The following is a 13,003-nucleotide window of genomic DNA, read 5'->3' as shown; positions in this document are numbered from 1 at the left end:
GTACAGAATCCTCATCCAAAAAATCTATAAATGCTAGAATAATAGGCTAGTCAAGAATAAGTAAGGAGAGAGAAGAAAAAAGAAGAACTCAAAAAAAGGCATTAGCATTAACTATGAAACTCCATAAATGATTAATAGCTTCAAAATCATATATTGAAACTTTAGAGCCCATTGAGTAGTACAACCAACTAAATCCTTCTACTTTAATACCAAAATAACTATAGTATGATCACCTTTTAACAATGTTCGAAAACCATACAAATACACATAAAGTTTCTTGAAACCCTAAATTGCTACTAAACACTTATTTATTATGGAGTAGTTCACCTCTACTAGTTAATATATGCAAGGGGATGATGTTGACTAAGCCTATTTATACTATCCTGCATTAAAACACTCTAACACTGATATCTAAAGCATTCACATGCAAAATGAAAGGTAGAGTGTAGTTAGGATACGCTAAAACTAGAAAAATTGTCAACAACTATTTGAAATCTGTAAATATATGTTTGTAATCCTTAGACTAGATGAAAAATTTCATCTGACGATTGCAACAACACTTGCAATGGTATAGTATGATAAAAAAGATGATCAACAAAATGACTGAGATATTGCACCTTGCGTAGGAAGCACTATATATTATTCACACACTTTAGAGTAAGAAATTTTTAAATGGTTACAAGTTTGTCAAAATCAACTTGCAAACCTTCATGAGAAATATAATACCCAAAATAAATTATGTTCTTAGATTCAAACGCTCATTTTGACCTTTTTAGTTTTAAACCAACTTCCCACAACCAATTGAACACCTTCTGAACATCATGGATGTGCTCCTTTTATGTCCTCTCTGAGTGGATCAAAATATCATCAATAAAATTAGTAGTTACTTCTGGCATATCACAAAAAACTTTGTCTATCATCTATTAGAAAGTCATTAAAACATTATACAAACCAAACAGCATCACCAAGAATTCCTATAAATCAAATGATTTATGAAAAATAGTCTTAGAAACATCATTCTCGGTCATCAGTATTTACCATTACCTTAAAGAAAAATTTAACTTAGTGAATTAACAACTTCTCCCCAAACAATTTAGAAGATCAGTAGTATAAGGAAGAGGGCACATATCAAGGATAGTTACATCGTTTAATTATTGATAGTCGATGCAGAAGTGAATACTCTCATCAGGCTTAATGACAAGATGAGGTTCACATGCCTAAAGATTCTATAACTTTCAAATAACACCCTTTTTCAACATTTTTCTCATGTTTGCATATAAAATCTTGATATCTTTTGATGACCAACAATAAATAAAAACCTTGATTGGATGAATATCCTCAGTTGGAATAACATAACATATTGCAATCTTAGCCCCAGACGACAAGTCAAATTCAAAGAGATTAACATACTCCTTTATGAGCTAAACAAAAGTATAGAAAGGAGTAATTAGGAGACAAACGTGATAGAAGTAGAAGTAAAAATAAAGGGATGAAGAAAAATAGAAATAAGATGAATGAAAAAAATATAAGGAAGTATAAAAAATTTTTTTTATGGCAAAGCAGTAGTTTCCTCCTTGTAAGCTCTTGAGTTTGGACTTCCAAAAATGTCACCCAACCCAATATTATTCACACCAAGGACACTTAACCCTAAATATCCCAAGATCTTTAACCTATTGTAAGCAACCAAAGGGAACGACTCAAGAGACGATCCATAGGGGTTCAAATATAGAGGGAAAGGGCCCATGAACAAAAGTGCACCCCATTTTCCAATCAGTTAAGGGTCTTGGGATAGTTGGGGTTAAGCGTCCTTGGGTTTGAATAGTACTGGGCTGGGTGACCTCCCAGGAAGTCCAAACTCAGGAGTTTACACCTATTGGAAAAGGGGGCGCATTCTTGTTCATGGGCCCTTTCCTTCTATATTTGAACCCTTATGGATTGTCTCTCGAGTCGTTCTCTTTGGTTACTTACACTCCTCTTTTGACTCTAGAGTAGTAGTTGATGTAGTTGCTCAATACTATATGGTTGTAGTTAAACAATCAGACTTAATTGATGGTAGCATTTATGGCACATAATACAACTCTTTCCACTCTTGCTGCGAATCCTCATGTCTAGCCAAAGTTCTTCCATAAGAATCTTAAAGATGATGTGTACCATCTTTACAATGATTGCTACATATCATTTTTGAAATGATGCTCAATATTTGCATTAGTTTCCTATGTGTTTCCAAAAGACAACATTACAATGGTACAATGGTTTAAGCACAGCTATTTGAAAAAATAAAAGTATTCTTTCAAATGCCATATATTTGGACATACCGTTGATTCTGATGATGCGTTCTAACAATTGCATTGTCTTCATCAAGGGCCATTTGAATCAATGATGCAATTTGATATTTATTTCTGAAGCCTCTTGTTTTGTGTGGAGCTAACTATATCGAAACAGATCAAGTTAGGAATGTTGTAGCCCACACTTTGTCAAGATTTTGTAGGACTTATGCATGCACTTGCTTCAACTACCTTTGATGATGCTCTTTGTTTGGCACAATATATGAGACATTGTTTCTTCCACTTTTTGTTGCATATTTTTCAATTCCACTTTTTATGGGAGATAATTTTGTTTTAATGGAGGTTGATGTTATTATTACCTAAGTTTAAGGACAAGAGTAAAGATGTGGTTGTGGCCGTGATATCCGCTACTAGGTGTGTGATGAAGTTGATCACACTTATTAACATTGTCAACGTTTCTGGATTGGTGACTTCCATTTTCCTGGGTGAAGACTTTGGTATCAACAATGTCTTGTTAGTGTTGTTGTAATGGAAAAACTAAACACCAAGATTCTGTTGAGAAATGAAAAGTTGTGTGAGTAATGGAAGGACTTTACATGAATAAGTTAGTGATCTATCCATTTTTCTTTCGGGAGTATTATCAAGAGGTTCACTTGGCACCAATTTATCTAATGTTTACTTTTCAATCTCGTTTTTATAATAAAAGGTCTTTTATTATTCTCTTCATATTAGCTGATATAAACTCAAGTTTATCTTCTATTACTCAGCCTTTTGCCACATGTACCCGTCTATATTTGTGTCATATGGCAGAGCTAATTTTCATTTTTTATAACAATAATTATACATATACATGTGTATAGGATAAGATAGATCTTGTTGTGCATATAGGTGATTTCAAACTTGAGCTTTAATCGTTATACTAAGTCAAACATTTGACTTCATCCTGGGTCTAGACAATGTAAAAGCTATATCTAAACCAAAATCCCAAATCCAAGCATTCTTGAGGGATAATCAAAATTTCATAAATGTGAGTGTATAGAATATAGAAACAGAATATAGAAATGTGTATATCAATTAATCCAAGACCCTAGTGGTCCAGATTAATACTAATCCAAACACACTCTTTAGTTATAATTTTTATATTAATCTAAACCTTGTTGGTTATAGTTATTAACTAATATAAGTATTTACACATATATATACTTCCACTAATATAAAAGTAGAATTAAGGTTGAAAAAACCTATTTGCTGAGTAATTCTATTGTTATTATAGACAAATGGATTAGACATTCTCTTGGTAGCATGAATTTCTCTTGATAACGTACTCGATGAAAAACACAGCCATTGGCACTGCTGCAATCAATCCCCACACCCCCAGGGCGTGCTCCGCAAAAACCAAGACACCCAATGCTAGAAGAGGATGTAGTTTCAGGTGAGCTGCGCAAAACAAGAGGAACTTAGCCGCTATTTTATAAATATTTTTCTACCTGAATATATTGCAGGATTTAGCACGTACGCTTCCAAAGCGTGAATGAGTATTACCATCAAAACCACCAAGCTCAGTTGTAAGAATCCAGTCCTGATAGAAAATAAAAGGACAAACCCAACGATTAAATGTGTGCGAAGGAAGCAAAATACTTACTCCACAAAAGCTACAATTCCAATGGGAACCGTCGAGATTATAACTCCCGCCACGGGTACGAAGGAGCACAAGAACACCAGCAATGAAAGCCATCCTACTCCAGACACTCTCAACGCCAGGAGGCCTAAGCTTGTCAAAACTGTGTTTACCAATGCGATGGTGCTCTGTGCCTGTAAAGCTTTTCCAAAAATTTGCCCGAATGTGGCCACCTGAGGTCATCGTTTAGAGAAAAAAAGAGAGAGAGAGAGAGGAAAAAAAAAAACTCACCACAGGTGCTATCTCCTCATATACAACAGAGAGCCTAGTTTGTTTCAGCGATTGGATACCTGCTTTTACAGAAGGCGCATCCCAGACAAAGAGGAAGGAAAATATTAAACTAACAAAACTCTGAAGCGCGAGAAACAAGAACAAAAGAAAAGAAAAGAAAAACAAAAAAAAAAAATTACTTTCTGTGTTAATGCGTTGGAAATGGCTAACCTGCAGTGCGAAACGACTTGTTGCAGAGATGAGAGTTGCTAGCCAAGCTACCATCGCTCCTGAGTACTCCTTTATCAACTGCTGAAAAATTATGGACCTTTGAGCGGTGTTACCGGCCATGGACTCCTGAACGAGTTGGAAATTTAGTACAGAAACAGGTTCCGTAGAAAGAAACACCTACCCGGACGACGGAGTCTGGCCTCATCACGGCAAGAAGAAATCTTTCCAGCTGTTGGGAGAGAAACATGGTTAATCAGCTAGCTGACCAAAGCAGACAGTCTCTTTTATTTTATTTTTTTTCGAGTCCGAACTCACTTGATCGGTCACATTCTCTCCCAGAGCGCTTTTGAGTTTCTCGGATAAAAGGCTGTAGGGGTTCTCGCTTTGCTGCAAGAAGTTGAAAAGCTGGAGAGAAAAGAATTAAAGTCTACACTCACCTGAATGCGACCAATGATATTGGCACCTTCCTGGAGCAACCTCGGTATGTACATGATACCAAGTCCCGTTAGCACGGCGATGATCACGACATACATGGTCGCGATTAAAAACCGCCTCCTCCCGGGCAAGTACTCTTCTGCCCAGCTTATGAAAGTATTTCCAATCATCGATAGCACAATGGTTCCCATTATCACCTTCGAGAGAGAGAAATCAACCAAAGGGATCAATACAAAACCAGGAAAGATAAAAGCCATACCCCGACGAAATCTCGTAGTTGGAAGAGGACCAGTGCCACTGTTGCCCATACACAAACGCGTTTGATCGGCAAGCGCCGCAAGTACGGTCCAAAGTTAACGACGAGCAGCGTGTCGGAAGCCCGAAGGCCACTGTTAGTGATGAGAGCATCGCCGACCTCTCCGATGGGCACCGCGACGCGAGGCCTGCCCGATCCTCGAGGAGAGCCAGCCCAGTGCTTGCTGCTATACAAGAGCGTCCCTTTCTTGCGCTTGTCAAGTCCTCTGTGAGAATAGACTGATCTAACGCTACCGTGGTGCTGCTCACAACCAAGAAAAATAAAGATCAAGGAAAAAAATTATTTTGCTTGTCTCAGGCACGAAATGCGAGAGGCCGCAGCGAGCGAGGAGCAATGAATGCAAGAGGAGGCGCCGATCGAGCGAGAAAAGAGGAGAAAATCCGCGGCTCCAGATTGGGAGGGGGAAATGGAGCAAGAATCGCAGCGATGAGATCATGGCGAGCGGCGTACCTTGGCGAGACGAGCGATCCGAGGCGCGGATGAGGATGCGAGCGGCGATCTTTCGCAAGGGCTTGTGGGCGTAGAACAAGCGGCCATCCAGCCAGCTGGGGGAGAAAATTAGGGAAGGAGGGAGGGGAATGCGACATCCAACGGCTGTTATTGGCCACACCAAAACCGACGCTCGAGATTTGCTTCCAGGGTTGTTACATCTAAGCTTTAGAAAATGCTTCTGCCCTAAAAACAGAGCACTGCATTTACAAATAAGAATGAGTGGATCTATTTGGATCGAATCGATCGAAAGCTCTGCCAAAAGAGAAGCTGTTTAGAAGAGAACAAAGACACGGCTATGGGGATCTAGCTTACATTGTGGATCATTGAGGTAACGAATCGAGGACGGGCAAGTTAGAGCGGTACAGAGCGCCAATCCCTGCAACAACCAAGTGATGAAAGTGTTTGTCTCGAACAAAACAAATCGAAAGATCTTACCCTTTGAATGAGTGTTGATTTCTTTGGCTTGCCACTGTACTTGTGACCCGTGATCTTCATCCAGTCCTCCTGAATCTCCTTCCTGGTGAGCACCAGGTGGAGCTTTGGGAGCTTGAGAGGCGGCGGCGGAGGTTCTTCGTTGGCGAGCCTTTGAGCGACACGCTTGGATCGCTTCGAGGCCTTGCTTGGCACAGCGGCAGCGGGGATCACAGGTGGAGATACACCTCGGTTCCTGCCAAGCCAAGATCTTAAAAGATAGAAACAAAAGAAGAAAAAAAAAATACTAAAGAACTTTGGAACTTACCGTGTCAAGAACCTGAAGCTCCTCTGATCCGATTGATGCTGCTGCTGCTGCTGCGGCTGTTCGCTGCTTCTTCTCTGCGTCCGCCGCATTGGAGAAGCCCCCAGCTGCTGTTGCTGATCTTGTTCTTGCTTGGAAGAGCCGTGACACCTGCGCATTCGACAGTTCCCTTCATCTGGCGGCTTGTGGTAGTCGGGATCATGCTTGCTCCCCATCTTGGTCGCCTTCCCGTTCAATCCTTTCTTGTGCTCTACTTGGTGGTGGACTTGCTGCTGCTGCTGTTGTTGTTGTTGGTGGTGGTGGTGGTGGTGGTGGTGGTGATTGTGCTGCTGCTCTTTCTTTGCCATGACCTTGATACCCCTGCTGCCGAGAAGACCTCCGTCTTCATCAGCATTCCCCCCGGCCGGAGGAGGAGCACTGGCCGCAGCAACATTACTCCCATTCCTTTCCTTGTCCTCGTCGGGCAGCAGCAGCTCGATTTCGTCACTGCCACTGCCACTGCCACTCGTACCACTGGTAAAGGACGAACAAGACGAGGCATTAGGGCTCATAGCTGCTAAGTTGGAGCCGACGACGAAAGAAAAAAAAAATCTGATTGTTCTTCATACCTCTTCTTCACCATGCAGCACTTCTTGGCCGGTTGATGACACTCGCTCTCATTCTCTCGGCGCTTGCGTGCGCTATAACTGCTGCCCCTGCAAAACCACGCAAAGGGAAAAACCCAAATGGTCAGTCAGTCAGCGTCATTGAGTAGCCCAGCGAACGAACCAACGAAATTTCCAAAGCTCACAGCCTCTCTTTCTTTTTTATTTTTTGCGTCTTGGTCATGCGATGCGATGCGCGAGAGCACGGACCTGATCAACTCGCGCTGCCACTCCATGAATCGCTCGCTCCTCACCACTGCGCGGCGCGTCGTCCCCGCCTGGAACAAAATCATCCAAATGCGTGCGTCGTGCTCAAGAATATAGGAAACCGGAAGAAAAAAGGGGGCAATTCCGGGAGAGAGAGCAAGCCAATCAATCAAAGAGAGCGATGGATGGATGGATGCAACGATGCCCTGATTGCGAGGAGGGAGAGCGTACCAACTCGACCATAGCCATGCCGTCGGAGCCCCCGAAATCCTTTGATCGATCTCCTCCCGCTGCCGTCTTGTCCCCCAAATCCGAAATTTCTGCAAGGGAACAAATCCAGGGACTGTGAGAAGGAATCCATCGCGCAATGGCTCTCGATCTCTCGCAACACACAGATCTACATTCTCACTCCACCATTTCTTGGCCGAAATAAACCCCCTACCTCTCTCGATCTTCCCCTCCGCCGCGGCCGCCTTCAATCCAATTCCATTGCCGCGACAAGATTCATTCCCGGATCGGCGCCAAGGAATTCTTCCGAATGGATCGATGATCGCCCCGGCGCCACTGTTCCTAGCGATTAGGTCCCAATCGCTCCAGTTTGCCAGTCCTCCCTTCTCTCCTCTCCTCCTTTCTTGCTCTTTTTGTTCTTTCTTTTCATAATAAGGCAGCAAACATTCTACTACTACCGTATACTGTCGCCGGAATATGCGGTAACGGGACGTGGGATATTCTGTTAGCGTGTCAAACACTGATGGGCTGTGGTGTGTGGCTGCCCAGGAAGGGCAGGCATTGCGGCGGCTCGGCGCTGCTAGGATCCAAGTAAGAAATCTAGCGCTGCTTCTCACAATCTCTCCCCATCGATCGGTCGTCTCCAGCTACTGCGGGAATCATCAGCCGTCGCAATCCAGGGTTCCATGCCCGATCGATCCCTCACAGTAAGCCCTCCCATTCTTGCGCTTGTGGATTCATGGCTTTCCTCGCTCCGCAGCACGGTTCTAGAGCACAAGATCGCTGCGCATCTGCGCAAATGCCCCGCTGCCAAGCTCGAGCGCGATGCCAAGAATCGCCCCTATTTCAGTCCTGGCGTCAATGCTGGAAGCGATTGCGATTGCGAGGAGGAAGGGAAGGACAGTGTGGAATCTGGCAGCAGGAGAGCGGCGGTCGAGTCGCTACCAAAGAACAAATTCGAGGAGCTCGTGATGAAGATCGAGGTTGCTCACAGCAGCTGCTTTAGATCGGAGAGAGGGACTGGCGTGTCGCTACTCCAGGAAAGCTTTGCGACGCCATCAGCCTGTGCAAAGTGGCTGTGCTCGAACGTCGACAGGTATCTTTCTCTCATTCGCTTTCATGAATTTCCTTTTCGCTTGCTTTGCTGGTTTTACACAACAGGAGGCACCCTATGCAGGAAAAGCATATCTCTCAGCAGGCTTCGATGCTTGGAAACTTGGAAGAGATCGGCTTGCTCAGGCGAAGAAATGACGAAAGTTTTGGCGATACTGATCGTGGAAGGAATGAGGAGTGCTTTATCGAGTTTGGTGCCGGAAGAGGATACTTGTCACACATGCTCTCCGATTGCTATGCTGCGGACAACGTCATCTTGGTCGAACGAAGATCTTACAAATTCAAGGTACGAAAATGAATTCACGGAGTTCTCGGATTTCTCACTCGGTGGTGGGAACATCGCAGGCCGATCGAACTCTTCGCTACGCAGCTGGCGTGTCTTTGTCGCGGCTTAGAGTAGACAGTAAGTCTATTTTCTACTTTTTTGTTGCGGTGGCGATGATAATTCACACTACTCTATGGCCGCAGTTGAAGATCTTAAGCTGGATGCTGTGGACGCTCTCCAGGGCTGCAAGAAGGTTGTGGCCGTAGGGAAGCACCTTTGTGGAGCAGCGACAGGTACTCTACCACTTGTGGCAAATTTTACAAGTTGCGTATCCAGATATGGCACTTCGATGTTGTTCACAGTCAAGCGTGGTTTTTGGAATTGGTTTTGCAACGTGCTGCCATCATCTTTGCCAGTGGAAGGCGTATGTGAGTAAGTGCTTGAGATTGATATGATCATGGCGTGGATGGATTTTGATTCTAGCTTGTGAATGTGGGTGACAGACAAAGAGTTTTTTCAAAGCATGGGGCTTACAAAGACCGATTTTGAGGCTCTGGTTTGGATGACAAGCTGGGCATTGAGTGGAAACTGCGATGAGTGAGTTGTCGCCAGTGGGATCTTCTTTTCTCTGTTGTTAATGTTTTTATTCTCGTTTGTGCCAGGAAGGCGGAGGTGGGAATGAAGTGCAAGGAGCTTCTTGACATGGGCAGGCTCTTGTGGCTGCAAAGGACAGGGATGAGTACGAAGATGGTGAAGTATATTTCTCCTCAAGTATCTCCGGAGAACAAGTTCCTCATGGCCACGAAAAGATCCAACGAGCTTTAAGTTCCAAGTATTGTCTAGCAGCTTTATGTGAATCGTCCTCACTGCATTGTTTGGGACTGTGAAGAGAAGCTTGGTTCCTCCCCACAGCTCGAAGCACCAAGTTTCCAGCAAGTTGCTTAGTCTATATCTCTGTTGAAACGACGTGTTTTTATGTGTAAGGTTCTCAAAGATGGCAATTTATTCAAGTACTTGATCAAGTACTAAAGAACCTATTTAGAATTTGATCTTGTTATCCTTGATGAGTTTCTGAATGACGTTTGCGTTTTCCAGGTTCAGATCCGGTGCTAAAATCGCCGACTGCACCGTGGGATGATTCTCGATTGCATCCAGCCAGAGAGCCATCCGAGGACAAGTCCGAGCGTCCGGGAACTCGAACTTCCCGAGCGTTTCGAAGGTGACCTTCCACGACGCAATGGGAGCCAAGGCCAAGTCCGCTAAGCTCAGCTTGTCGCCAAACACAAACGGCTTCCCATACTCGGGCTTGCTCCATTCGCTGTCCATCAAACGGATCATCTCCAGCACTTGATCTCGAGCTTTCAGCTGCTCGTCTCCGACTCGCTTCATGATCAGCAATCCAGTCTCCCAAAACTGGCCAAGACGATGTTGGATGATCTGGAAGAAGCTAATCAAAACTTAAGAAAGCTTACTTTGGTGATGACGAAGTTCGTCCAGAAGCGAGCCAACGCCCGCTGGTAGCCATCGCCAGGGAGGAGGTGAGTGCCCTGCGTCTTCCAAGTCTCCTCGACGTACTCGAGAATGACGAGCGACTCCCAGATGGGCTTGGCGCGGTGGAGGAGAACGGGCACCTGTTTGGTCACGGGATTCACCCTGACGAGCAATTCACTCTTGCCGCTCGCCCGGTAGTTCTCCTCCACCGTCTCAAACTCCACCCCCTTCTCGATCAGCGCCATCTTCACGCTCATAGCAAACGGACTCGCCGGCAGTGAGAGGAGAGTCACCTCCGCCATAGCTCGAGCTCCAGGGCGAAATAGCTAAATGCCAAGGATACGTACGCCATGTAAGCAGAATATGCTAATCAAAAGCAGATATTCTTAGTATAGGCAGAAATTGCGCATTAACCTAACAGAATATGCTGTGTAAAGATTATTCTTGGTTAAACCCTAGGTATAAAGCTAGGGCCTTTGTTGCCCAGCCCAGGCGCAGGATGGATGCCCTAAGCGTTCTCCGCGACTACACGGCGCGCAAGGAGCTGGGCAATGTCCACCGCGTGGGCGACGAGTTCCGCTTCGGCAATGACTACAGGTTCCCGTGCAGCACCGAGACGGGCTACCGCTCCAAGCTCGGCTTCTTCTACACGCTCGACTCGCTCGTCTTCTTCGTCAAGAGCAGCAACCTCAAGCACACCGAGTACATGCAGCAGGCGCGAGCTCTCAAGCTCCAGATCGTCACCTACACCGACAAGAAGCCGCTGCTCGACTACCTCGAAGGCAAGGTCTCCACCAGCGATGCCATCGAGCTCTTGCCGCCGGTCGCCTCGTCGGCGGCGTCGCTGGACAAGCTCTCCCCGGGCGATCTCGCCGCCGCTGACGAGGCCGGGGCTCTCCACCCGAGCAAGCGGCCCCGGAGCGACCAAGACCAGCCTGTGGATGCCTGCCTCCTCATCGAGCTGGTGAGGAGCCTGGAGCGTCCCGTGCGTGATCGCGAGACCATCCTCCTCTGTCCCAACAAGAGCTTCGAGGGGATCCTCTCCACCTTGGGACGCCGGGAGCGCATCGAGCAGCAGTCCCAGCAGCAGTCCCAGCAGCAATCCCAGAACTCGCAGAGGAGAGAGCCACCATCTTCTTCCACGGACAAGTTCGTCAAAGTGGAGCCGGATCTCAAGTCTGCCGCTGCTCCTTCCATGGAGAAGCGACCCCCGCCACCACCACCATCTTCCCAGCAAACTCTGGCGAGATCGTCGAGCAAGGCCAAGATCGAAGGACCACCTATCATCCTCGTTCCAAATGCCTCGCAGACGCTGCTCAACACCTTCAACGCCAAGGAGTTCCTGGAAGATGGTGTCTACGTCCTGGCCGATGCCAAAAAGTCCGCCGCTGCCAAGAAGCCCGAGACGCTTCCCATCTACCGGAAGATCGGCCGGGAGATCCCAGTCAAGTACGAGGTGAGAGACAGGCCGTCGGCTCTCTCCTCCAAGGACTGGGAACGAGTCGTTGCTGTCTTCGTTCTCGGCAAGGAGTGGCAATTCAAGGACTGGCCGTTCAAGGACCACGTCGAGATCTTCAACAAGAGTAAGTGCCGTGCTTTCGTTGTTCGCAACTTCGCAGCTGAAAACCTGTTTGTGGCAGTCTTGGGAGTGTACCTGAGATTCGAGGACGACAGCATGGAATCGGTTAAAGTCGTGATGCAATGGAATGTCAAGATCATCTCGGTAAATGAAGATAAAAAGAATCGCGAGAAAAACGAATGCCCTCTTACTCTTCTTTGTTTGCTAAACAGCTGAGCAAGCACAAGAGGCACCAGGACCGCACGGCAGTTCTCGAGTTTTGGGATAAACTCGATGCCTTTGTGCGAGCCCGGAGGCTGCCTATTGTCTTTTGAGATGATGGTCACTCCTGCCGCTCTAGTTCTGCCATCCGCTCGATTATTGCCTGCAACAAACTCATGAATCCAAGGAACAAAGACGAGAACATACGACGGCATACCTTTTTGCTGGTTTCTTGTAACTCGCCAGCAAGAATGAACTCGTCGAGGATCAAGTAAACCTGTAAACGAAACCGGCAGGCGCTGAGTGCTTGCAACACCAGACCGGGAGAATAAAAAAGCAAGGAAAGAAACTGGCCTTGTGGAAGTTGAAAACCAGATCTAGCTCGCAAACGTTGCTGAAGAAGTGGTCTAGGATCTCCACAAAGAGGTAGATGCTCTCGAGGTAGGCCAGCTCGTTATCCGTGATATCCACACACATTGAGAAGAAGAGCCCGGCGTAGCGTCGATAGATCACCTTGTGTGTGCGAAACTGGAAGAGAGAACAAACAAAAATTCCGTGTAAACCAAAGAAAAGAAGCAAACCAAAGAGACCAACCTCTACGAAATTCGTGAACTTTGGATCGCGATTGACGACGAGCCTGTGCACCTGCGATGCCAGAAATTCCACTCCAACACTCGAATCTGGGAGCGATTTACCTCATACTGGAGCTTTTGCTTCTCGGAGTCTTCGAGCGGGACATAGTACTTGGCGAGACGAGTCTTCCCCTGGCGATTTTGCAAGAGGATGAATCTAATCTGCGCATCCAACACGGCGATCGATGTCTCAGCACGGATCCAAGCGAAAATCCACTCACCATTTCGTCCAGGCGCGCGGTCGTCTTGCTCTTCTTGGC

At 46.0% G+C, this 13,003-nt stretch overlaps 6 protein-coding genes across 9 annotated transcripts; 2 read left to right on the top strand and 4 right to left on the bottom strand.

Annotated features, from left to right (window-relative positions):
• Nucleotides 1-3,510: 3,510 nt before the first annotated feature.
• LOC9663018 (putative transport protein YdbI) lies at nt 3,511-5,736 on the bottom strand. The gene is made up of 10 exons (XM_024661125.1): nt 5,606-5,736; nt 5,099-5,395; nt 4,842-5,036; nt 4,720-4,791; nt 4,586-4,633; nt 4,405-4,530; nt 4,195-4,314; nt 3,928-4,136; nt 3,773-3,864; nt 3,511-3,722 (listed from the first exon to the last, which is right to left on the bottom strand). Exons 1-10 carry the CDS (start codon nt 5,690-5,692, stop codon nt 3,568-3,570), a joined length of 1,401 nt encoding a protein of 466 aa, XP_024516893.1. The 5' UTR covers nt 5,693-5,736; the 3' UTR covers nt 3,511-3,567.
• Nucleotides 5,737-5,796: 60 nt separating this feature from the next.
• Nucleotides 5,797-7,975, bottom strand: LOC112341261 (serine/threonine-protein kinase tousled-like 1). The gene is made up of 8 exons (XM_024661133.1): nt 7,677-7,975; nt 7,466-7,554; nt 7,238-7,305; nt 6,992-7,078; nt 6,387-6,896; nt 6,083-6,314; nt 5,960-6,023; nt 5,797-5,899 (listed from the first exon to the last, which is right to left on the bottom strand). Coding segments are annotated over exons 2-8 (981 nt in total). The 5' UTR covers nt 7,484-7,554; nt 7,677-7,975; the 3' UTR covers nt 5,797-5,897.
• LOC9658093 (tRNA:m(4)X modification enzyme TRM13) lies at nt 7,937-9,820 on the top strand. 4 transcript variants are annotated; one of them, XM_024661128.1, is made up of 9 exons: nt 7,937-8,053; nt 8,110-8,169; nt 8,223-8,558; nt 8,624-8,861; nt 8,921-8,978; nt 9,044-9,133; nt 9,177-9,272; nt 9,344-9,437; nt 9,503-9,820. In XM_024661128.1, exons 1-9 carry the CDS (start codon nt 7,986-7,988, stop codon nt 9,663-9,665), a joined length of 1,203 nt encoding a protein of 400 aa, XP_024516896.1. In that variant the 5' UTR covers nt 7,937-7,985; the 3' UTR covers nt 9,666-9,820. The 4 variants fall into 4 exon arrangements, with proteins under 4 accessions (XP_024516896.1, XP_024516897.1, XP_024516898.1 ...); XM_024661129.1 differs by having other exon boundaries at nt 9,507-9,627; XM_024661130.1 differs by having other exon boundaries at nt 9,203-9,272; nt 9,503-9,618.
• Nucleotides 9,811-10,683, bottom strand: LOC9663017 (probable glutathione S-transferase MSR-1). Its single transcript, XM_024661136.1, has 2 exons — nt 10,313-10,683; nt 9,811-10,253 (listed from the first exon to the last, which is right to left on the bottom strand). The coding sequence occupies exons 1-2, from the start codon at nt 10,631-10,633 to the stop codon at nt 9,879-9,881; spliced, it is 696 nt and encodes a 231-aa protein (XP_024516904.1). The 5' UTR covers nt 10,634-10,683; the 3' UTR covers nt 9,811-9,878.
• Nucleotides 10,684-10,748: 65 nt separating this feature from the next.
• On the top strand, nt 10,749-12,315 carry LOC9658092 (protein CDC73 homolog). Its single transcript, XM_024661126.1, has 3 exons — nt 10,749-11,914; nt 11,972-12,054; nt 12,123-12,315. The coding sequence occupies exons 1-3, from the start codon at nt 10,756-10,758 to the stop codon at nt 12,222-12,224; spliced, it is 1,344 nt and encodes a 447-aa protein (XP_024516894.1). The 5' UTR covers nt 10,749-10,755; the 3' UTR covers nt 12,225-12,315.
• Nucleotides 12,075-13,002, bottom strand: LOC9663016 (AP-2 complex subunit sigma). Its single transcript, XM_002987239.2, has 6 exons — nt 12,965-13,002; nt 12,807-12,905; nt 12,706-12,756; nt 12,466-12,639; nt 12,329-12,388; nt 12,075-12,274 (listed from the first exon to the last, which is right to left on the bottom strand). Exons 1-6 carry the CDS (start codon nt 12,965-12,967, stop codon nt 12,233-12,235), a joined length of 429 nt encoding a protein of 142 aa, XP_002987285.1. The 5' UTR covers nt 12,968-13,002; the 3' UTR covers nt 12,075-12,232.
• Nucleotide 13,003: the final 1 nt, after the last annotated feature.

Source organism: Selaginella moellendorffii, unplaced genomic scaffold (assembly GCF_000143415.4).
Source record: "Selaginella moellendorffii unplaced genomic scaffold, v1.0 SELMOscaffold_80, whole genome shotgun sequence".
NCBI lineage: Eukaryota > Viridiplantae > Streptophyta > Lycopodiopsida > Selaginellales > Selaginellaceae > Selaginella > Selaginella moellendorffii.
The sequence above is the reverse complement of the archived record's forward strand: the minus strand, read 5'-3'. Positions and strand labels throughout refer to the sequence as shown.

What these genes read in the sequence shown, in the direction of transcription:
- LOC9663018 (XM_024661125.1), bottom strand. Translation starts at nt 5,692, where the DNA reads ATGGCCGCTTGTTCTACGCCCACAAGCCCTTGCGAAAGATCGCCGCTC. An exon ending in CAAGTCGTTTCGCACTGCAG is followed by an intron (nt 4,315 to 4,404) that starts GTTAGCCATTTC and finishes CTCGCGCTTCAG; the next exon opens with AGTTTTGTTAGTTTAATATT. An exon ending in AAATCCTGCAATATATTCAG is followed by an intron (nt 3,723 to 3,772) that starts GTAGAAAAATAT and finishes TGTTTTGCGCAG; the next exon opens with CTCACCTGAAACTACATCCT.
- LOC112341261 (XM_024661133.1), bottom strand. An exon ending in TGGCAGCGCGAGTTGATCAG is followed by an intron (nt 7,079 to 7,237) that starts GTCCGTGCTCTC and finishes GTGGTTTTGCAG; the next exon opens with GGGCAGCAGTTATAGCGCAC. An exon ending in TGCTGCATGGTGAAGAAGAG is followed by an intron (nt 6,897 to 6,991) that starts GTATGAAGAACA and finishes GTCCTTTACCAG; the next exon opens with TGGTACGAGTGGCAGTGGCA.
- LOC9663016 (XM_002987239.2), bottom strand. An exon ending in AGCAAAAGCTCCAGTATGAG is followed by an intron (nt 12,757 to 12,806) that starts GTAAATCGCTCC and finishes CTGGCATCGCAG; the next exon opens with GTGCACAGGCTCGTCGTCAA. An exon ending in TGGTTTTCAACTTCCACAAG is followed by an intron (nt 12,389 to 12,465) that starts GCCAGTTTCTTT and finishes TTTCGTTTACAG; the next exon opens with GTTTACTTGATCCTCGACGA.
- LOC9663017 (XM_024661136.1), bottom strand. Translation starts at nt 10,633, where the DNA reads ATGGCGGAGGTGACTCTCCTCTCACTGCCGGCGAGTCCGTTTGCTATG. An exon ending in CGAACTTCGTCATCACCAAA is followed by an intron (nt 10,254 to 10,312) that starts GTAAGCTTTCTT and finishes CGTCTTGGCCAG; the next exon opens with TTTTGGGAGACTGGATTGCT.
- LOC9658092 (XM_024661126.1), top strand. Translation starts at nt 10,756, where the DNA reads ATGCTGTGTAAAGATTATTCTTGGTTAAACCCTAGGTATAAAGCTAGG. An exon ending in CGTCGAGATCTTCAACAAGA is followed by an intron (nt 11,915 to 11,971) that starts GTAAGTGCCGTG and finishes TGTTTGTGGCAG; the next exon opens with TCTTGGGAGTGTACCTGAGA. An exon ending in GGAATGTCAAGATCATCTCG is followed by an intron (nt 12,055 to 12,122) that starts GTAAATGAAGAT and finishes TTTGCTAAACAG; the next exon opens with CTGAGCAAGCACAAGAGGCA.
- LOC9658093 (XM_024661128.1), top strand. Translation starts at nt 7,986, where the DNA reads ATGGGCTGTGGTGTGTGGCTGCCCAGGAAGGGCAGGCATTGCGGCGGC. An exon ending in CTGTGCTCGAACGTCGACAG is followed by an intron (nt 8,559 to 8,623) that starts GTATCTTTCTCT and finishes TTTACACAACAG; the next exon opens with GAGGCACCCTATGCAGGAAA. An exon ending in GTCGCGGCTTAGAGTAGACA is followed by an intron (nt 8,979 to 9,043) that starts GTAAGTCTATTT and finishes CTATGGCCGCAG; the next exon opens with TTGAAGATCTTAAGCTGGAT.